Source organism: Pimephales promelas, chromosome 20 (genome assembly GCF_988280905.1).
Source record: "Pimephales promelas chromosome 20, fPimPro1.hap1.1, whole genome shotgun sequence".
NCBI lineage: Eukaryota > Metazoa > Chordata > Actinopteri > Cypriniformes > Leuciscidae > Pimephales > Pimephales promelas.
The window spans coordinates 25,941,427-25,961,206 of record NC_142788.1 but is presented as its reverse complement, the minus strand read 5'-3'; the positions used below and the strand labels follow the sequence as shown (position 1 = coordinate 25,961,206).

Here is a 19,780-nt window from a genome sequence, read left to right as displayed (position 1 = left end):
TTGATTAACTATACCAAATACTGTGTATTTCAGACATGCTACTCTTTTGTCTGAAAAGAGTCTACTGTTTGTCTACTGTTTTTTGCATATTATTTAGTAGGGAAGTATTCGATTTCAGCAGTGGTGGAGGAAGTACTGAATCTCAGTACTTAAGTAAAAGTACAAATACCCAGATAAATATTTACTTTAGTAAAAGTAGAAGTAACACAATGACAACCATACTTAAGTAAAAAGTAAAAAGTACTTTATTTTAAATGTACTTTAAGTATTAAAAGTAAAAGTACTTGCATAACAATTTATTATCTTAATGTCTATTTTCTAATGATTAATAAAACATTTAATTCTAACTCATTCAACCTAATAGCCTACTCCTATAATGATGTTCAATAATGATGGAAAAAAAATGTCACCATTTCTGAAACAAGCTTGCAATTAGGCAATATCATGCTTATCCTTAGTACTATATGTTAATAACACTATATATATATATAATACTATATATATAATACTATATGTTGGCAGTAAACGCGATTCATTTATGGTGTAATTCTGAACCTCTTGGCTTGCCATAATCCTAACCAAACCAAACATATATTACACACGGTGTGTTTCCTATGCACGTAAAAACAAATTTTCGCGTATGAGTTGCATGATAAACACACTGCGTGTGAGACGCATTTAGTGTGACCGGGTTGATATACTGTATCTATGGCAACCAAACGTCACTGGTGAGACAAACGTGCAACGAACGGACGGTCAGATTACGTTTTGGCAGGGGAAAAACTGATCAGAAAATGTAACGAAAATGTAACAGAAGCTGTAGAAATGTAGTGGAGTAGAAAGTATAATAATTGCTGCAAAATGTAACGAAGTAAAAGTAAAAAGTAGGCACTATTTATTGTACTTAAGTAAAGTAAAGATACGTGAAAAATGTACTTAAGTAAAGTAACGAAGTATTTGTACTTCATTACATTCCACCACTGGATTTCAGACACTAACTTGCTGCATCTTAATTCGCCTACTTATACTACGTCCTAAAAGTATGTACTCTTTTTGTGAAAAAAAAATATATATTATATATATTTATATATTGCCCCTCGAACCGTATTGCTTAAATATATATATATATATATATATATATATATATATATATATATATCAGTGTATATTTAAAATCCCTTCCTTGACTGATTATTAAATTAGAAGTTTACACAAAATTGGATTTAATTATGGATTTTATTATGGTTTTATTACAGCGATATAATGTGTTACTGTTTTTATTTTTTTTTTAATAATAGACAGAACACATTGTTTATTGCCCAGTATGGAGCTATTTTATTTCAAATTTGGCTCTAAAGACTGCATGCAAAAAGCTTTAATATAGCTAGCATTTAAAATTCTGCATTTACATATTCATTTATACCTTCTTGATTGACTAATGAGCATATAATAATTCTGACTGAGTTGTATTTACTATTCTTAAGGGTAATTAAATGGTCGTCCTGTATGATAATATAAACGTGGCCGTATTTTAATATTGCATTATTCAGAGTTTTTTTTTTCTCAGAGGGGCAACCACTGAGCAGAAACACGAAGCATTTTCTCTTCCCAACTGATGTTAATAGCGTAGTTGTGAATGCTATTCACATGAATTATTTTTCTGTTGCCTTGAAAACAAGTGTAAAGGTTTCGGATGAGTTATTCACGGCTATTTGGCATGTGAGGCCATTGCTAAAAGTGTTGTACACCTAGAATAAATTTTTTTCCCCCCCTCTGCTTTTTCAAGACAAATCAAAGGGACTACTTTGGAAGGAAAGTTGAAAAAGGAGAAAAAGCCCTTTTAAACCTGCCTTAGTCAGAGAATCCCGAATTATAACATTTATTAATCCTTCACCCTAATGCTCACAGCAATCAAACGCTTGAATGACATCTGAGTTGCCATAATTTGTACTGAGATTTATTCCAAATCAGTTCCTCGGTTGATCTGGCAAAGGTCATACCTGAATAGGTGTCTCTACTCTTCCTGAAATTTTTTTTGTGCTCTGATGATTGTTCCGTGTAATTTATGTGAAATCACCGCCCCAGTGTTGTTACTGCAGATTTTTCGAGGAGTTGAAAATAATGAATGTGGTCAGTCTAATCTTGTTCGGTGCAACAGAGAGATGCATTCATAATGCCTTGTTTTCGAAGAAAAATTTGCATCGTGTAAAACAAGAAATGTTATTTTGGGCTTATTTCAGAGTGATTAAATTCCAGGGCTATTCTCAGGAAAGAAATCCATTGGGGTGGAATGAGTGTTAACTGACATAATTCACAGAATACTGAACTTGTTTACATTATTTGACCTAATTAAGTAATGCAGATAGACAGTCATTTCCGAAGTCATGTCAATGGTTATTATCCATCCATCCATTAATTAATGACTCCGTCCATCCATTAATTAATCAATCCATCCATCCATCCATTAATTAATCAATCTAACCATCCATTAATTAATCAATCCATCCGTCCATTAATTAATCAGTCCAACCATCCATTAATTAATCAATCAATCCATCCATTAATTAATCAATCCAACCATCCATCCATTAATTCATCCATCCATCCATCCATCTATCCATCCACCCACCCATCCATCCAACCATCCATTAATCCATCCATCCATCCATTCATCCATCCATTAATCAATTCATCCATCCATCCATCCATCCATCCATCCATCCATCCATCCATCCATCCATCCTTCCATCTATCCATCCATCCATCCATTCATCCATCCATTAATCCATCCATCCATCCATCCATCCATCCATCCATCCATCCATTAATTCATCCATCCATCCATCCATCCATCCATCCATCCATTCATCCATCCATCCATTAATTAATCAATCCATCCATCCATTAATTAATCAATCCAACCATCCATCCATTAATTCATCCATCCATCCATCCATCCATCCATCCATCCTTCTATCCATCCACCCACCCATCCATCCAACCATCCATTAATCCATCCATCCATCCATTAATTCATCCATCCATTAATCCATCCATCCATCCATTAATTCATCCATCCATCTATCCATCCTTCCATCTATCCATCCATCCATCCATTCATCCATCCATTAATCCATCCATCCATCCATTAATTCATCCATCCATCCTTCCATCTATCCATCCATCCATCCATCCATCCATCCATCCATTCATCCATCCATTAATTAATCAATCCATCCATCCATTAATTAATCAATCCAACCATCCATCCATCCATCCATCCATCCTTCTATCCATCCACCCACCCACCCATCCATCCAACCATCCATTAATCCATCCATCCATCCATTAATTCATCCATCCATCCATCCATCCATCCATCCTTCCATCTATCCATCCATCCATCCATCCATCCATCCATCCATCCATCCATCCATCCATCCATTCATCCATTTATTAATTAATCCATCCATCCATCCATCCATTAATTAATCCATCCATCCATCCATACACCCATCCATTAATTAATCCATCCAACCATCCATTAATTAATCAATCCATCCATCCATTAATTAATCAATCCAACCATCCATCCATTAATTCATCCATCCATCCATCCATCCATCCTTCTATCCATCCACCCACCCATCCATCCAACCATCCATTAACCTATCCATCCATCCATCCATCCATCTATCCATCCATCCATCCATCCATCCATCCATCCATCCATCCATCTATCCATCCATCCATCCATCTATCCATCCATCCATTCATCCATCCATTAATTAATCCATCCATCCATTAATTAATCCATCCATCCATCCATCCATTAATTAATCCATCCATCAATCCATTTATTAATCTATCCATCCATCCATCCTGCCATCCATCCATCCATCCATCCATCCATCCATTCATCCATAAATCTTGAAATATTCAGACACAAATATCACAGTTTCTCTGAGAATGAAGTCTGTCAGCATATTATAGAGCAAGGGACGAATCCATTTTTAATGGCATTTTAGTATTCCTCAAGATCTTGCTGGACTGAATGGTGTCCTGTCTAGTCATTTCTGACATCCACTCAAATGACCACCCATAGAGCTGCAGTCTGTTTGTCGGTCAGGGTATTTCCTGTTTGGACTCCTCTTGAATGAGTCACCGAAGTTATTGATAAATTGGATTCTCACACCTGCTGCACACTTCCACTTAAAGGGCCTGGGTTTTGGACTAATACTCCATACTGGTCACATCCCATGAAGTAGGCACTTCTCCAAGCCATTTTCTAATTAGATGGTAGGATGAAGCTCTCAGTGAAGCACCTCCATTAGTTCACCTAAGGAAACAGACTGTGCACAGGTTGCAAGTATTTTTATCTATTTATTGACTGTTTCTTTCTGTGTTTGATCCTTATTTTTCCATTTTCTCTTCACAGTGGTTGTGTTGTATGTTCAAGGAATTGGTACCAAAGAGTGGAGAGAGGTTAGTATGCTTTTTATATATGAACAGAGCATAGTGCTCAGCCTCTTGAAAAACTGTATTATCAATTAACATGGTCCATTGGCCACGACTACACAAGCTACAATCAGGACACAATTTACACTTTTATTGATGTGATTCATTGTTGTACTTTTGTATCCACCATGTTTTTTTTTCTTTCAATTCGGTTTATTATCAGATTGCTGTCTATCAGTCGACATTCTCCTCAATCCTCCTCTTATCTGCGCTTGTTTTTCTTCTCTTTTTATGATGTGCATTCTATTATTTGCTTCCAGATAAATCTCACGAGACAGTTTCTTTTAGAAACAGTATCCATAAACTCACAGAACCTTTTAATAACAAGCACGCAAACATTCAATATTAGTAGGCCTATCTACCAAATTGGATTTTACTTTTATAAAGCAAGGACCCAATAAAGTGATCAAATGTGACAGTAAATCGTTTTTTTAATGTTACAAAAATCTCTATTTAAAAGAAATACTTTTCTTTTGAACTTTATATTAATCATAGAATCCTTAAAAACCTGTTTCATGGTTTCCACAAATATATTAAGCAGCACAACTGTTTTCAACATAATAAGAAGAATGCTTAATTTGCAGCAAATCAGCATTATAAGGATTTCTGAAGGATTATGTAACACTGAAGACTGGAGTTATGATGCTGATTTTGCATCACAGGAATAATATTTCACAACAATAAAATAATTCACAGTTTTTTTTCTTTATTTTTGATCAAATAAATGCAGCCTTGGTCAGCATAAGAAAAAACATAATGATAATCATGAATGCTAATCTAATTCTGGGATACATTTTTGAACATAGGCACTTAAGTCTGCTTTAAAAAAATATTATTAAAAAAAACTCATTTTTTGACACACTTTGAAAATTCAACTCGATGGAAATAATAAAGTTGGAGCAGAAATCACAGAAATGATTAAGCCTTGCTTAGTGGACAGTTGCAAAGAAGTTTGTATTGTAAAAACGACAATACAATGCTTGTTCTGTACAGTTCAATGTGATCTTTAGATTACTCTCAGCGTTTTAAAATCATCCTAAGACGACCCTTTTGGCAGAATTGTTAATGCAACTACTAATTGTTCAAAGAATCTCCAGTCTAAAAATACAGTAGTTTGCCATTGAAAACTCGAGGAATGCAGCGAACGCTCTGGACTTCTCTAGAGATATCTCGCTCTCCAGATGGCATCATGAAATATTCACTGTACTTTTAAATAGCTAGCGTGTATCTGGACCAGTGGCTTTCTCCGCATGCATATCACCACTCAAGTGCCCAGCCCACTCACATTACAAGTACCTCCAAAAGCAAGCATAGCAACTGCATTATAAACAGCCTGCTCCCCTAAACAGATAACGCAGCGACCAGCGGTCATCGAACCTTTAGTCCAGGAACTTCTCCAGGAGCAGATAATGGAAAGCGTGGATACTAAGTTGATAGGTGGGATTATGTGTCTGGGGTGTTGAGAACATGATCTTGGGTCTGAATCTGAGTTAGGAATCAATAGCTCATTACTCTGTGCCGTCGGTGAGCTCCGCCGAGGACTCCTGCCCAATGGGAATCACTGTCTGATTGCTTCAGGGATGCGTATACGTTGGCAGGAAGCTGTACGAGCTCACACTGAGCTGCTATTCCTGCCCCACATTCATGCAGAGCTCAGGCTGCTGTTGAGCCTGCGGAGAGAAGGGCTGATTTTGCTTCTGATCATGAAAATATGATCATAGCAACTGTTTTTATGCTTTGGCACATCAGTGATTCCTTCTGTGCAGATTTTACATGACGATGAGTGAATAATATTAACTTCATTTACAATGAATTAGTGGTGTTTATAAATGGCAAAATATATATTCTTCTTTAATGTTAAAAAGTATTTCTTTACAACGTAAACAAGCCATTCTGTTTTTTAAAATTATCATAAAATAAGTACGCTTTAAACACTTAATTTTCTTATAATATAACAAAATGACACAATTCAGGGTTTTAAACTACATTCATATTGGCATTTTAGCAACAGGGTTAGAAATATAATCACACACACACACACAAAAAAAATAAACGTGAGAATATTTAGTTTGACCTTCTGACAAGATCAAGCACGTTCTTTCACTAATATATTTGGGTGGTAAATATGATTCAAGACCTCTTGTACCCAATTCTTGGAGAATTTATGTAACATGTTTGTACTTGGGAAGGTGAAATGATGTTGCTTTTTTATAGATAGATAGTAGGGCCGTCAAACGATTAATCGTGATTAATCACAATTAATCGCATCCAAAATAAAAGTTTGTGTTTACATAATATATGTGGGTGCACTGTGTATAATTATTTTATATATAAATGCACACACATGCTTGTATATATTTAAGAAATATTTTCATGTATATACTAAATTTATATATAATTTATATTATATATAAATATAAATATTTTATATATAAATATTTTTTTTCTAAATATACATGCATGTGTGTATTTATACAAAATAATTATACACAGTGCACCCATATATATTATGTAAACACAAACTTTTATTTATTTTTGACAGCCCTAATAGATAGATCTAGACAATAGACAATACTTTGCAATATTATAGTAGTTTGATTGTTTCATTATCTTGCCATGAACATTTTTTTGACTAATGATGCATCTTTTTTTCTTGTTTAGTTCGGCCGAACAGAAGTGATCGACAACACTCTAAACCCAGACTTTGTAAGGAAGTTTGTCTTGGATTACTTCTTCGAAGAAAAGCAGAACCTTCGGTTTGACGTGTAAGTGGATGACGGGACTTTTCTGCCCTTAGTTTTGGGGGAAAAAAATCCCTTTTTAAATCCTAATATTTTAATATTTTGCTCATTTGACACAGATACAATGTGGATTCAAGAAGCTCAAACATCTCAAAACATGTAAGCAAACTTAAATAATTTCCTGCATTCTAATGAATTCACAAGATTAAGAGTTTTACCCTGTTGATTTGATCTCTTTTCTGCTACGATGGATATGGACAACAGAAGGTACAAGCTGTAAATGAGTGTAATTTATCCACTGCTTGTTTTCCGTCATGTCAGAAATAGTTACAAAGGGAATGTGATTTGTTTTTCAGTTCTCATTCTTTGAAAAAGAAAAAGTGTTGTCATGTTCAAAGCCCAGACCCTCTGTGTCCTATAAACTGCATGTTCTCAAAGTCTCGTCCTGTTTTTTTTTTTTTTTTTTTGCTCGCTTTTTGTATGCATTTCCATGTCATTGATTCACCCCTTCCATTGCTTAGAGTTTCATCAGCCAGGCCTCGCCTGTCTTTATACTCAGTGACATACAGTATCCAAGGTGAGTCCTCATAGCATCTTTCTGAGATTTTCCAGACAGGACTTGTCACTGCTGAGTTGTGTCTGTGGAGCAGGGAACCCACATAAGTGTGATGTACCTTCATTGTTTTGTCTCTCACAGTCCTTCCTCGGCCAGACTTTCTGCACTCTAGGAGAGATTATTGGGTCCTCTGGGTCAAGACTCGAGCGGGTGCTTTCGTAAGTCTTTGATTATTTCTCACCCTTGATACGACGTTGAAGAAGATATAGTACCATGGAAACAGTACTGTAAAAATTCTCCAAATCCTATGGGGTCTCTATTCAGGCCACAGATTTAACCATATGGAAGACATAAGTTCATCTAGCCCACATGATCCAGCTGAGCACATTTATATAGCAAGTCCTCTCACCACGATTATAAGAGAAAAGGCTTTATAAATTGGTCTTTTTTCGAGCAGCTAGTAAATCAAAATCCTTTTACGCTCTCCAGCTCTTTGAAAAACGGCAATTCGAAAATCAATGCTTTTAACCGCGGTCGAGGTGCTTGTTTGGGGTCTCTCAAAAGCAAACCTTCTATATCAATCCAGAGCAGTTCTGCATACGAATAGATCCTGAAGCTTTGGCAGGGGGTTAAAGAGGGAAACTAATTAAGCTAAGACTTGAGGAAGGATGGCACTCCGTATCTAGAGACTGTGGCATTTTAATGCTAAGATACAGGCTGCCACTGTCCAGCATATCTGGGTCACATCAATGATCTATTTCAGCTGCACAAAATAGGATGTCTGGATGATGCCTTCAAAGGGATTTGCACTTGCATTTGGCCTTATGGAAGAACCACATGCATTTTTACAGAATCACATGATTTTTTTGTAAATTACATGTGATTTTCAGAAAATCCTCAAATGCATTCATTTTAGCATTATTTATTTGTCATTTATGTAAATTTTATACTGTCAAAATAATATCATTTTTTTGTTTATTTATTGACTCTGTCAGCCTCCATATTTTTTTAAACACAATTTGATGAAATCATAGTTATTTTTGCATTATTTATGAACTATTATAATATTTATTAATATTTTAAATTGGATTTAATTGTTATATTTGCAGTTTTATTTTATTTAGATTTGATTTTTAAAAAAGCCTATTATTTCAGTTTTAGTTTTAGTAATTTTAGTACTTCAACTTATTTATTTCAGTTAGTTGCCAAGGGAACATTTCAAAGTTCAAAGTTTTTCATGTAATATAGATTAAATTAGCCTTATTTCAATCACCTAAGTGATTATAACAGTTTTAATTTTAGTTAACAACAATGACGAATGACATATGAAGCAAAAACATGTGATTACTGCTTTACTTTTCCTTAATAATCGCCATCGGAATATAAGCTTTTTTTAAGCCAATAAAAATATTGAAGATATGGCTAGACTGTGTGACTAAACCCCTGAACGACATGAAAAATAGTTTGTAAGTCCTCTCTAACAGCTGATTTTCTTCCTCGAAGAACAAGGCGGTCGCTGTGCACGGGCTCTGTATCACAGCATGGTAGACCAGCGAGCTTTTTGCAAATGCGTCTGATGGTGACACGGCATGGGGCAAAAAAACACTAAATGGGCCATCTCCTTTTGGCCTTTGTGTCACGCTTTCTGCTATGCTGTGCAAGTGGCGAGCAGCGGATTAGGAAAAGGGTTGGCGGCAATAGGCATATTTTAGTAGGTCAGCCCGTCTCTCTAAAGAGCTAGTGGGCAGATACTGTAACACACTGGGGTGGAAGTGTGGAGGAAGAGGTACTACTCTATTACCTGCTGGTTTCTATGGCAACCCACCAAGACTAGTGGCTTTTCAATTACATAGCAGTGCATTTGGGCAAATACATCTAATTCCCTCTGTTTTCGCAAGATAAGGCTAAGGGAGTCCTAAGGATAGGAGATGCCACGGGATGCTCAGAGATGGGGATTTGAGGTTCCGCCACACATTCGGGGCCCTTCGGGCTTGAATTTTCTCCGGCCTCATTTCCACATGTGAGCGTGGTGGATTTGTGGAGAAAATGTGCGTGGAAAGAAGAGAGCCATATACTGTCAGGCTGAGCAAAATATTTATAGACAACCTGGTTTTGGTCCAGGAATATTTGAGACGAGAGAATGTAAAATGGTGTACAATAACAGGGTGTCAATATTTCGGCTCAGGGCTTTCAATTGTCGCAGAATGCAATCTATTTGCTATGTATGAGTATTGAAAATATTTCAAATAAGCTCCAAAAAGATGTCTCGCCACGCAGGTAGGAAGAATTACTCCATCAGAAGGTGGGTAATTTGTCATTGGTCACTGCTGAAAAACAAATTACTTAATGTTACGCCCATGTGTTTTTATACACACTCGATCAATCTAGTTCATACACAATTCGCAATTTAACTCTCTACCCCCGCCACACGTGCGCACCAAGAAACTGAGGTTCTAATTAGCTAAAAAGAAAGCATGACATTTTCTGTGAAAATACCCTCTGTGTTGGAGACATTCATCATAGTAGCGGCGCTGTCACAGGCTTACACTGAGATGTATGAGGGTGAAGTGTCTCCAGATAAACTGCCAAACACACCATAGTCAGTGTACTGATGATGGCTATCACAGACATTAGGTAGCTGAAATGGATTTTTGCGTGGAAAACAATTATATTTTTGGTACTCTGCACACTTTGAGACATCTGTTCTGTAGAGAAAACATCAATAATGCTGTATAAAATATATTGCTCATAATTAATTCATGTTAAAGGAGTAGTTCACTTTTAAAAAAAACTGTTGCTGATAATTTACTCACCTCCAAGTTATCCAAGATGTCCACGTCTTTCTTTCTTCAGTCGAAAAGAAATTAAGGTTTTTGATGAAAACATTCTAGGATTTTCTCCATCTAATGGACTCCAATGGGAACCAAACGGTTCAAGGTCCAAATGAGAGTTTCAGTGCAAACTGCAAACTGTTGAAAGGGCTTTAAACGATTCCAGACGATGAATAAGGGTCTTATCTAGCAAAACGATCGCTCTTTTAAAAAATAAATAACAAAGTTTAAGTTTTGTAAGCTCAAATGGTCGCCTTTGTGAAAATGGAGCGTTTGTGACTCTCCTTTTCGAACTCGTTCATCAAATTGAAAAAATCTTTTTTTGAGTCATTTGGTTCATTCAACGAACGAAATGAACGAAATGACTCGAAAAAAGATTCGTTCATTTTGATGAACGAATTCGAACAGGAGAGTCACACAGAACAGAGCAAGGCGAGCATTTGTGCTTATAAAACATAAACTTTGTTATTTATTTTTTAATTGACCTATCGTTTCGCTATTCATCGTCTGGTGTCGTTTAAAGCCCTTTGAATCTGCTCTGAAACTCTCATTTGGACCTTGAACCGTTTGGTGCCCAAGTCCATTATTTGGAGAAAAATCCTGGAATGTTTTCATCAAAAACCTTCATTTCTTTTCGACTGAAGAAAGAAAGACATGGACATCTTGGATGACATGGGGTTGAGTAAATTATCGGCAAACGTTTTTTTTTTTTTTTTTTTTTTTAAGTGAATTACTCCTTTAACTTATGTTAACAAATGACCTCAAATTAATTACTGACTTGAATTATTCACAGAACTGTATATTTTTTGGTAGAACACAAAATTAGATATTCTAAGAACAGCCCTTGTAATTTGTGCCCTACTGTATATTCAAAGCCACATAAAGTCGTCACTCCCCAAAAATATTCCTCTCTACTTGTGCTCAAATCTTATTTGCATATTCAAACTTGGTGCTCCCAGATCAAGTTTCTCATATTTTTAGCGGCTTAAAGGGATTGTTCATCCAAAAATGAACATTCTGTAATGCACTCAACCTCATGTCAGTCTAAACTTGTATTGTATTATATGTAGACGATTTTTTTTGTTTTGAAAGTCCAATGAAAGGTACAGTTCAAAATATTTTCTGCAGAAGAAAGAAATGCATGACAGACTTTGCATTTCTGGTTGAAATCCCCATATAAGTTAAAACAAGTCCCAAATCACATGAATATCTTTGTTTACTTTGTTTTCTGGTGATGCTATTTTAGTGGGTGGGGTTAAACGTTTCTCAAGATCTTTTTATCTGTCGCCACAGCTGTTGCGTTTGACCTTCAAATGAATCTCTGGCTTATTAGGAGGGCTCAGTCAGGGAACCATGGGCTTAGAACTTAAGCACAGTTCCTGACTCCTGCGCCAGTGGTGTGTGTGTGTGTGCCGAATCCGTAAGCCAGAGACCTGTAAACACAGTGTGGCCTTTAAAATTCATTACGCATAATCGAGTTAACGGTCACATGATCACCGTCCTTATCTGGATCCAGTACTTCAGATACAGAATATATTTGCATTTCGCTACGATACTTACTTTCAGACAGACATTTATCTGCTGCTTAATTGCTCTGATATGCACTTCTACAATCTGTGTTTTGAGTGCTGTTTGGAGCAGGGCATTTTTGACAGCTATTAACCTGCCCTGACCGAACAGGATCTCTCCTACGGTTAATGCATGCTCACTAAACCCCCACCATCATTGCTTAATTGGCCGGCTTACTCATTCTCTACAGTCTGTTCCCACGGCTGAACCTGCAGCGTACTTCAGCAACACAACGTGCTGGTCTCTCCAACTGTATTTTTAGAAGCTCGAGTATTTTAAAATTCATGTAATGCACCTTTATGAGGCACCATTATATTGATGATACCATTTTATGTTCATGAACAACAAAGCTTAGCTGCATGATTTTGTCAAATTTACATCCCTGTTGAAGAGCTGGATGACAAATGAAAGTAATAAGCCCTATGAGGCTGTGCATTGTACTGTTTTTTTTTTTCCAGTTGAGGGACATTTTTATTCATGACACAAAGCGACAATTGCAATATGATAAAATACACTGATGTTCAGTAGATAATTAACAGTAGGCCATATACGTATTATATAAAAGTATTATATGTACTGTTTGTGCCATAAATGAGAGTTTAGATTTTTGAGATTGTTATGGAGAGGCGTTTTATTACTTTTCTAAGTAACTTATTTTTGTCTGTTGAATGATAAATAGAGAAAAATTCAATACTCCAGTTGCATCTATCGAGAGATTAGGTTATTATAGTCTTGCTCTTGACTTGGACCACATAGCAACCATTTAGCAACAATGAAGAAACCGTTCAAACCGCTGTGGGAGATACAAAAAAAAAATACAAAAAAAATACAAAAAAACAGTAATATTGTGAAATATTATTACAATTTAAAACAGCGGTTTTCTGTGTGAATATATAGTGGAGTGTAATTGATTCCTGTGATCAAAGCTGAATTTACAGCATCATTACTCCAGTCTTCAGGGTCACATGATCCTACAGAAATTATTATAATATGATGCTCAAGAAACATTTATGATTATTATCCATGTTGAAAACAGTTTTTTAAAATTTTTATTTCAGGATTCTTTGATGAATAGAAAGTTCAAAAGAACAGAATTGTTCTCTTAGAATTAATCACTACCATTCAAAAGTTTGGGGTCAGTAAGAATTTATTTTTTATTTTTGGGGGAAAGAAATTAGAAAATACTTTTATTCATCAAGGATGAGTTAAATTGATCAAAAGTTACAGTAAAGACATTTATAATGTTAGAAAAGATTATATTTTAAATGAATTCCGTTCTTTTAAACTTTTTATTCATCATAGAATTTTTGGGGGGAAAATGGTACACGACTGTTTTCAACATTGAAAATAATAATTTATGTTTTTCGAGCATAAAATCAGCATATTAGAATGATTTCTGAAGGATCATGTGACACTGAAAACTGATGTGTAATCAGCAACAGTAATGATGTTGAAAATTCAGCTTTCAAATGACATTTTTAAATATATTAAAATAGAAAATAGTCATTTTAAATTGTCAATATTTCACAATATTACTGTTTTTTTTCATCAAATAAAGCAGCCTTGGTGAGCAGAAGAGACTTCATTTAAAAACAGAAAAAAATCTTACTGATCTAAAACTTTTGACCGGTAGTGTACATGCAAATATTTCTTAAATATATACATGCATGTGTGTGTGTATTTATATATACAAAGTAATTATACACACTAAACATATATTATGAAAACACAAACTTTTATTTTGGATGCGATAAATCGTGATTAATCCTTTCACAGCCCTAGTAAAAAATCTAGTTAAAGTATAATTCATGATACCATTTAGTTTGTGTTTGTCAACTTGTCATGAAGATGTTGTTTTCTGAGCTGTGAAAGCAAATCCACTTTGCATGCACTTCCAAAGGATAAGGAAGTCACACCATTGTTATTGTTCATAGCGCTGTGTGCATTTCTGACACACGCTGTAAGCACTTGGTATATTAAGTGAATAGAATTGATATGTGGGTACAGTTTCACGTTTGTCAGCTATTACTAATTTGAAGTGGAATGATATTTTTGTGCTTTTTAAGATGCGTTTGTGACAGTGTTGGATGTCTGTGTCCTGTAAGTGTCTCGGTTCTAATGGCGCCCGGATTTATCCTGTCTGCCGAGGACTCTGATTAAACATGCAGGGAGGTTGTTTTTGGCTCTGGCACAGTAAAATGGGGGGTGGCGGAGGGTTTGAAGCTCTCCGATAAAATCTTGAGATGCTATTGTTCTGTCTGTCAGATATGCTGTGTTAGAGAGGTGACAGCCCAGCTGGAAAAGAGTGTATTCTTCGCCTGTGACCATGAATAGTTTATTTTCACAATGTGGTTTAAATGAAAGCAAGGTATTTGAGTGCAATAACTCTTAATCCAAAGACATTTCTTCTTGAAATGTTAAATGTCATTCATTAAATGTTATTAATTTGTTCCCTCTTTCATTTCCCTCGTGTCAATCAAAAACATTTTTTTTTATCTCATTCTTTTCCAGTATACTTACACTAGTGGCACTTCCTGTTCTCTTGTGCTCTATAGCAGTGATGAAGCCCTCTTTTTCAGCAGAAGTTGGGATTGAAAACCTCCTCGGCTCACCTTTATAAGTTGTTTCCATAGCAGCAGGAAATTGAATGCAGAGAGTGACACTGACAGCTGTCTTGAGTTATACATCGGTTGGTACTGAGTAATGAGAGAGTCTACGGTTATGATGAGCCACGTGTGACCTTGAGCATGAGGAGTTGATGCCTGGGGCAAGATGTGAACTCACTTCACACAAGCTGAACCCTTTCCTACTTGCTCTTTGTACTTGTGCAGCAAGAAATCCTCTAGTGGTGTCCTTGGACTCCGAAACTCCCCTAAGTAGCTCGGTACGGTATTGTTTATTCTCTACTTTGGATGTTGCATTTGTGATCTTGGGTCATTTTATGAAGCTGTTCGACTTTTAAACTACACTCTTAGAAGAAATGGTTCTATTTAGAACCAGAAATGGTTCCATCCCCCGCTTCATATATGGAACCATATTTTTGGTAAAAGGTCCTATTGGCCAAGTATGGAACCCCAGGGTTCTATATAGAACCCAGAGGAACCCTTTTTTTAAGAGTGTATAGAACATTTTTGGGGTTCCAAATACGTAGCACTGATAGAACCTTTTAAGGTTCTATATAGAAGCTTTTCTTCTAAGAGTGTACTTTTGAAATGTATTTTCTATTTGCTGTGATAATACTTTTCCAAATGTAATATGGTTGATCGTAGTCTCTTAAGTCTCTTACAAAACTGCATTTATTTGACCAAAAATACAGTAAAAACATTAATGTTGTAAAATATCATTACATTTTAAATGAATCGTTTTCTCATTAAAATTTTTCAAACAAATTTTCCAAAGCTGCATTAATTTGATAAAAATACAGTAAAACATTATTGATCTGTACTTTACTCGAGTATCATCTTTGGGGAGTACTCATGACTTCACTCAAGTACATTTGAGAGGGAAATATTGTACTCTTTACTCCACTACATTTCTATCCATAACCGTGAGTAGCCGTTACTACATCTAAAATATATATATATATATATATATATATATATATGGAAAAAAGACAAAAACTTGGAAACCCTCAATTTGTTGTTTCCCTCTCAAACGTGATTGGATTGTGCAGGCGCCACTGATTGGCACAGCCTAACAGTAATCACCTTCCGCTTTCCGCCAATGGTCAGATTTAGATTAGAGACGAAACCATGGACGAAACAATGGATGAAGATGCAGTCAGTCCATCCCGTGAATGTACCAACCTGTGGCCCCACCTCGCCAGACCATTTCAATTTTCTGAATTTTCTTAAATGTTAAAGAAAGCAACATGGTAAAAAGATGAAAATGACTTTATTTTAATTTCAATTCATTTACATTCTCCTAGGCATTAACATTTTCATGTAGGACGTTTCTGTACATAAATGTAAGCACTGTGGCAGTAGTAATGCAATATTTCGAAAATGTACTCTTGATACTCAAGTACTTTTAAAAACAAGTACTTCAGTACTTTTACTCAAGTAGACATCTGACTGAGTACTTTTACTTTAGCAAAGGGTATCTGTACTTTTACTCAAGTAATAAAGCTGTGTACTGATGAGTATATATGGGGATGATTAGGAGGCCATGATAGATAGAGGCCAAGGGGCAAATTTGTCCATGATACCTGGGTTACACCCCTACTCTTTCAAACAACATCCTGGGATTTTTAAAGGGGAAATGAAGCAGTCAATTTTACAAGTTTACATGATTTACAAGATGGATTTCCACTATAATCAACAATTATATAAGAAACAGGACAAATGTAAACATTTAAAAGAAAAAACGCTATATCTTTCGCCGCCAGGGCGCCACCATTGTCTAGTCAGTATTCTAATATGTGACGTCACGGGGTTGGTTGGCTTTAGTTTAACAGGCTCTGGACAGTGAATATCCCGACATCAAACTGTTTACACCACAGTGTTTTGACGGCGAATAACTAATGTTAGGTACAGTCATTATTAGCTAACAGCTGTAAGCATGGACTAGCTAATGCTAACTTTGTGTTTAGCGCCCTAACGCCGAAAGATATGACTGTTTTTCTTTTATATGTTTACATTTGTCATGTTTCTTATATATTATATATGAATATTCATTTCCCCTTTAATGACTACAGAGAGTCAGGGCTGGGGCGTTAGGACCCACACAGACCACAGGGGAGCGCCCCCTGCTGGCCTCACTAACACCTCTTCCAACAGGTTTTCCCAGGAGTCTCCCATCCAAGCACTAACCAGGCTAAGTCCTGCTTAGCTTCAGTGGGCAACCAGTCTTGGGTTACAGGGTGATATGGCTGCTGGCAACTAATTTCATTGCTAATCTCATTACTTACACATTAATTAGGGAAACAAAATGCATCCTTTTTTTTAGAGTTGCACTCTTGGTGTTCTTTTTTTTCTTCATTTCTTCACAATGCACTGTTACATTTTCAAGAAAGTAATATACAGCAATGTATTTTTAAAAACTATTATATAATTGCATTCATTACAGCTCAGCCAACTGGAGATAACTTGATAAAACACTTCCCACTGCAAGAGTCATTTTCAGCCTCCATGCCACCTCTAGCCTTCTCCATGGCAGATCCGCCTCACTGAGTCTTACCTGCATGTCTAGATCTGACGTGTGTCTCAGGAGGGGGGGAGATGAGAAGCGTGGTGGGACGCTTGCCTGACTAACATGTCCTTCAGTCGAAATTTCTATTTGGCATCATTGAGCTTTAACTGGATTTCTTGCCTGCAGGTGGTCAGGAGGTCAATGTGTGTGTACCATTGGGAGTCTATGCAAGTGTGTGTATGTGTGAATAGATAGAGTGTCAAAGGCTGCACTAAAGTATCAGACTAACCTGCCACTCAGCTGTTGCGGCGGTATGTGTTCCCATGGGAATCCCGTTTTAGCCAATTAAATGCAAAGATGACATGAGACCACGGAAGGGGTTTTAAATTGATGAAAGAGAGTCTGTGGCCATGGAGACAGATCTTTGGAGCTGGATTCAATCATCTCATTTTATAATTTTATTACAAATATACTGTAGACTACCCAGACTACAGTATATGCTACTGGATCGTTTTTGTGGATCATCTCCACTTAGAGTCAGCATGAAATCAAAATTTACCCTATTGAACGGACATTTTGAACGATTCATCGCTGCATGCTATTGAAAAGAAAAAAATGTCTTTCATCACTTCACTAAACCCATTTATTTTTCAGTGCTTAGTTTTCACAAACCAGTCAATTCATAGATCATTTTCAGTTTTTTCAGTTTAAATGAATTAGTTTGCGAACTTCATGTGTTAAGATCCAAAATCAATGTGCGTACAGTGTCTGCCTTTGTGTTTATAATGTTCCATCACTTTCCCTCACAGAATCTCTCTCCTTCTTTCAGTCCTCACCCTCAGCCTTTAATCTTTTTTTCAAGATAACCCTCATCACCTTTTCCCCTTCATTCCCTATACTTTCCCTCTTTTCAGATGAATCATGTTCTTTTCAGAGGTTCGATGTGGGCTATTCAGCGCCTGAAGTGGCCCACCATTACCGCCAGTGCAATCGAATTGTTCCACAGAAAGCTCTTAGCAGCAAAAAGCGCTCCAGCAACTCTGTGGAAAGCACACAAAAATGGAGTCGTCTTATTTGTCCTGATTTTGAGTGGGCTCGCAGAGTGCTTATAACTCTGGCAGTCTTCACGAGGGTCTTACTTGAACTCTTGTCTTTAAACCGTTAGCCCACATTTTATTGAAAGTTTAAAAGCATTTATCTATCTTTTCTCAGGGGCATTCCAGGGAAGAAATGCGGGAACATTATCTTCACGGCTGAGGAACTCAGCAATTGCAGGGTCAGTACAAAACTAACGCACATGCACACACACATTGTCTACTGTCTTTCATCAAGCTGAATGCCTAAAGCATTGTATTTAAATATCAGAGGTGAAGTGCCTTTTTTTGCCAATGTTAGGTACTGAGAGACAGAAAAAGCAAAATGATATCTAGATTTTCCCAGTTAATCCATTATGGATTTCTCTAGTCATTTATGAAGAAGCATCTCGGTGAATCTCATGAAACCTGTCAATAATGCATCATATTTCATTACGTGACATATTTCATTAAAGAAATTTAAATTAATAATTATATTTTGTTTAATGGAAAGGAAGCTTGTAGTACCATTAAGATTGGTTTTGTTGTCACTACAACATTGATATGGTAATGAGCACATTTTTTTCCCTAATTTAAATTACTGCTAAGAAAAAAAATATATTTTATGTCATATATTTACACATCATGGAAGTATTTTTTCTTTAATTTTTTGTAGCAAAAAATTTAGTACCATTATGATTTGCATTACAAAATATATATTTTTAAAATAAAAAAGTTGTTTTTGATATATTAAAGTATTTATACATCATATTTGTTGCACTTTATTTTACTGTATGTTAATGTTAAATAAAAACGTAGTAAATATATGTGTCATGACCATCAAATCAATGGCCATCACTTTTATGCAAAGCAGCCAGAATGTTTCTTCATTCCATGATCCTTTCTCATATTGAATATTGTTTTATAAACTGGTCACCCACAAACGCCACAACACTCAAAGCAAGTCACTTTTCAAACGAGCTTTAAAAATCTTTGATAGAAAACCGCTCTCATATCATCACTGCCTAATACTGCAGAAATATAACCTGCTAAGCTTTGAAACATTTCTGAAGTTCAAATATGCCTGTGCTATATATAAGTTCCTACATGGACTTGCCCCACTCCCACTAAGTGAATATATTAAATTGAAAATAACGGATGGTGGAAGAACTGTAACCAGGGCATCCACGTGCGGTGATTGTATGGTGCCTTACAGACATACAACATTTGGACAATACTGTATGTATTGTCAATTAAGGGGTCAGAGATCTTGAACAAGTTACCGGCTGCCATGAGAGAATGCCTGACTTACCTCAGCTTTAAGAATCAGCTCAAACAATGGTTCTAGACACATTAAATTTG

General features: G+C 36.1%; 1 protein-coding gene and 1 pseudogene across 1 annotated transcript in view; both read left to right on the top strand.

Annotated features, from left to right (window-relative positions):
* Positions 1-19,780, top strand: part of cpne9 (copine family member 9) — a 43,759-nt gene that overhangs the window by 6,411 nt on the left and 17,568 nt on the right. Inside the window, exons 3-7 of the mRNA XM_089124352.1 lie at positions 4,439-4,485; positions 7,180-7,283; positions 7,379-7,418; positions 7,957-8,033; positions 18,558-18,621. Coding sequence (XP_088980478.1) covers positions 4,439-4,485; positions 7,180-7,283; positions 7,379-7,418; positions 7,957-8,033; positions 18,558-18,621 — 332 coding nt within the window. The remainder of the gene's footprint in view (positions 1-4,438; positions 4,486-7,179; positions 7,284-7,378; positions 7,419-7,956; positions 8,034-18,557; positions 18,622-19,780) is intronic.
* On the top strand, positions 2,691-4,028 carry LOC148970660 (uncharacterized; annotated as a pseudogene).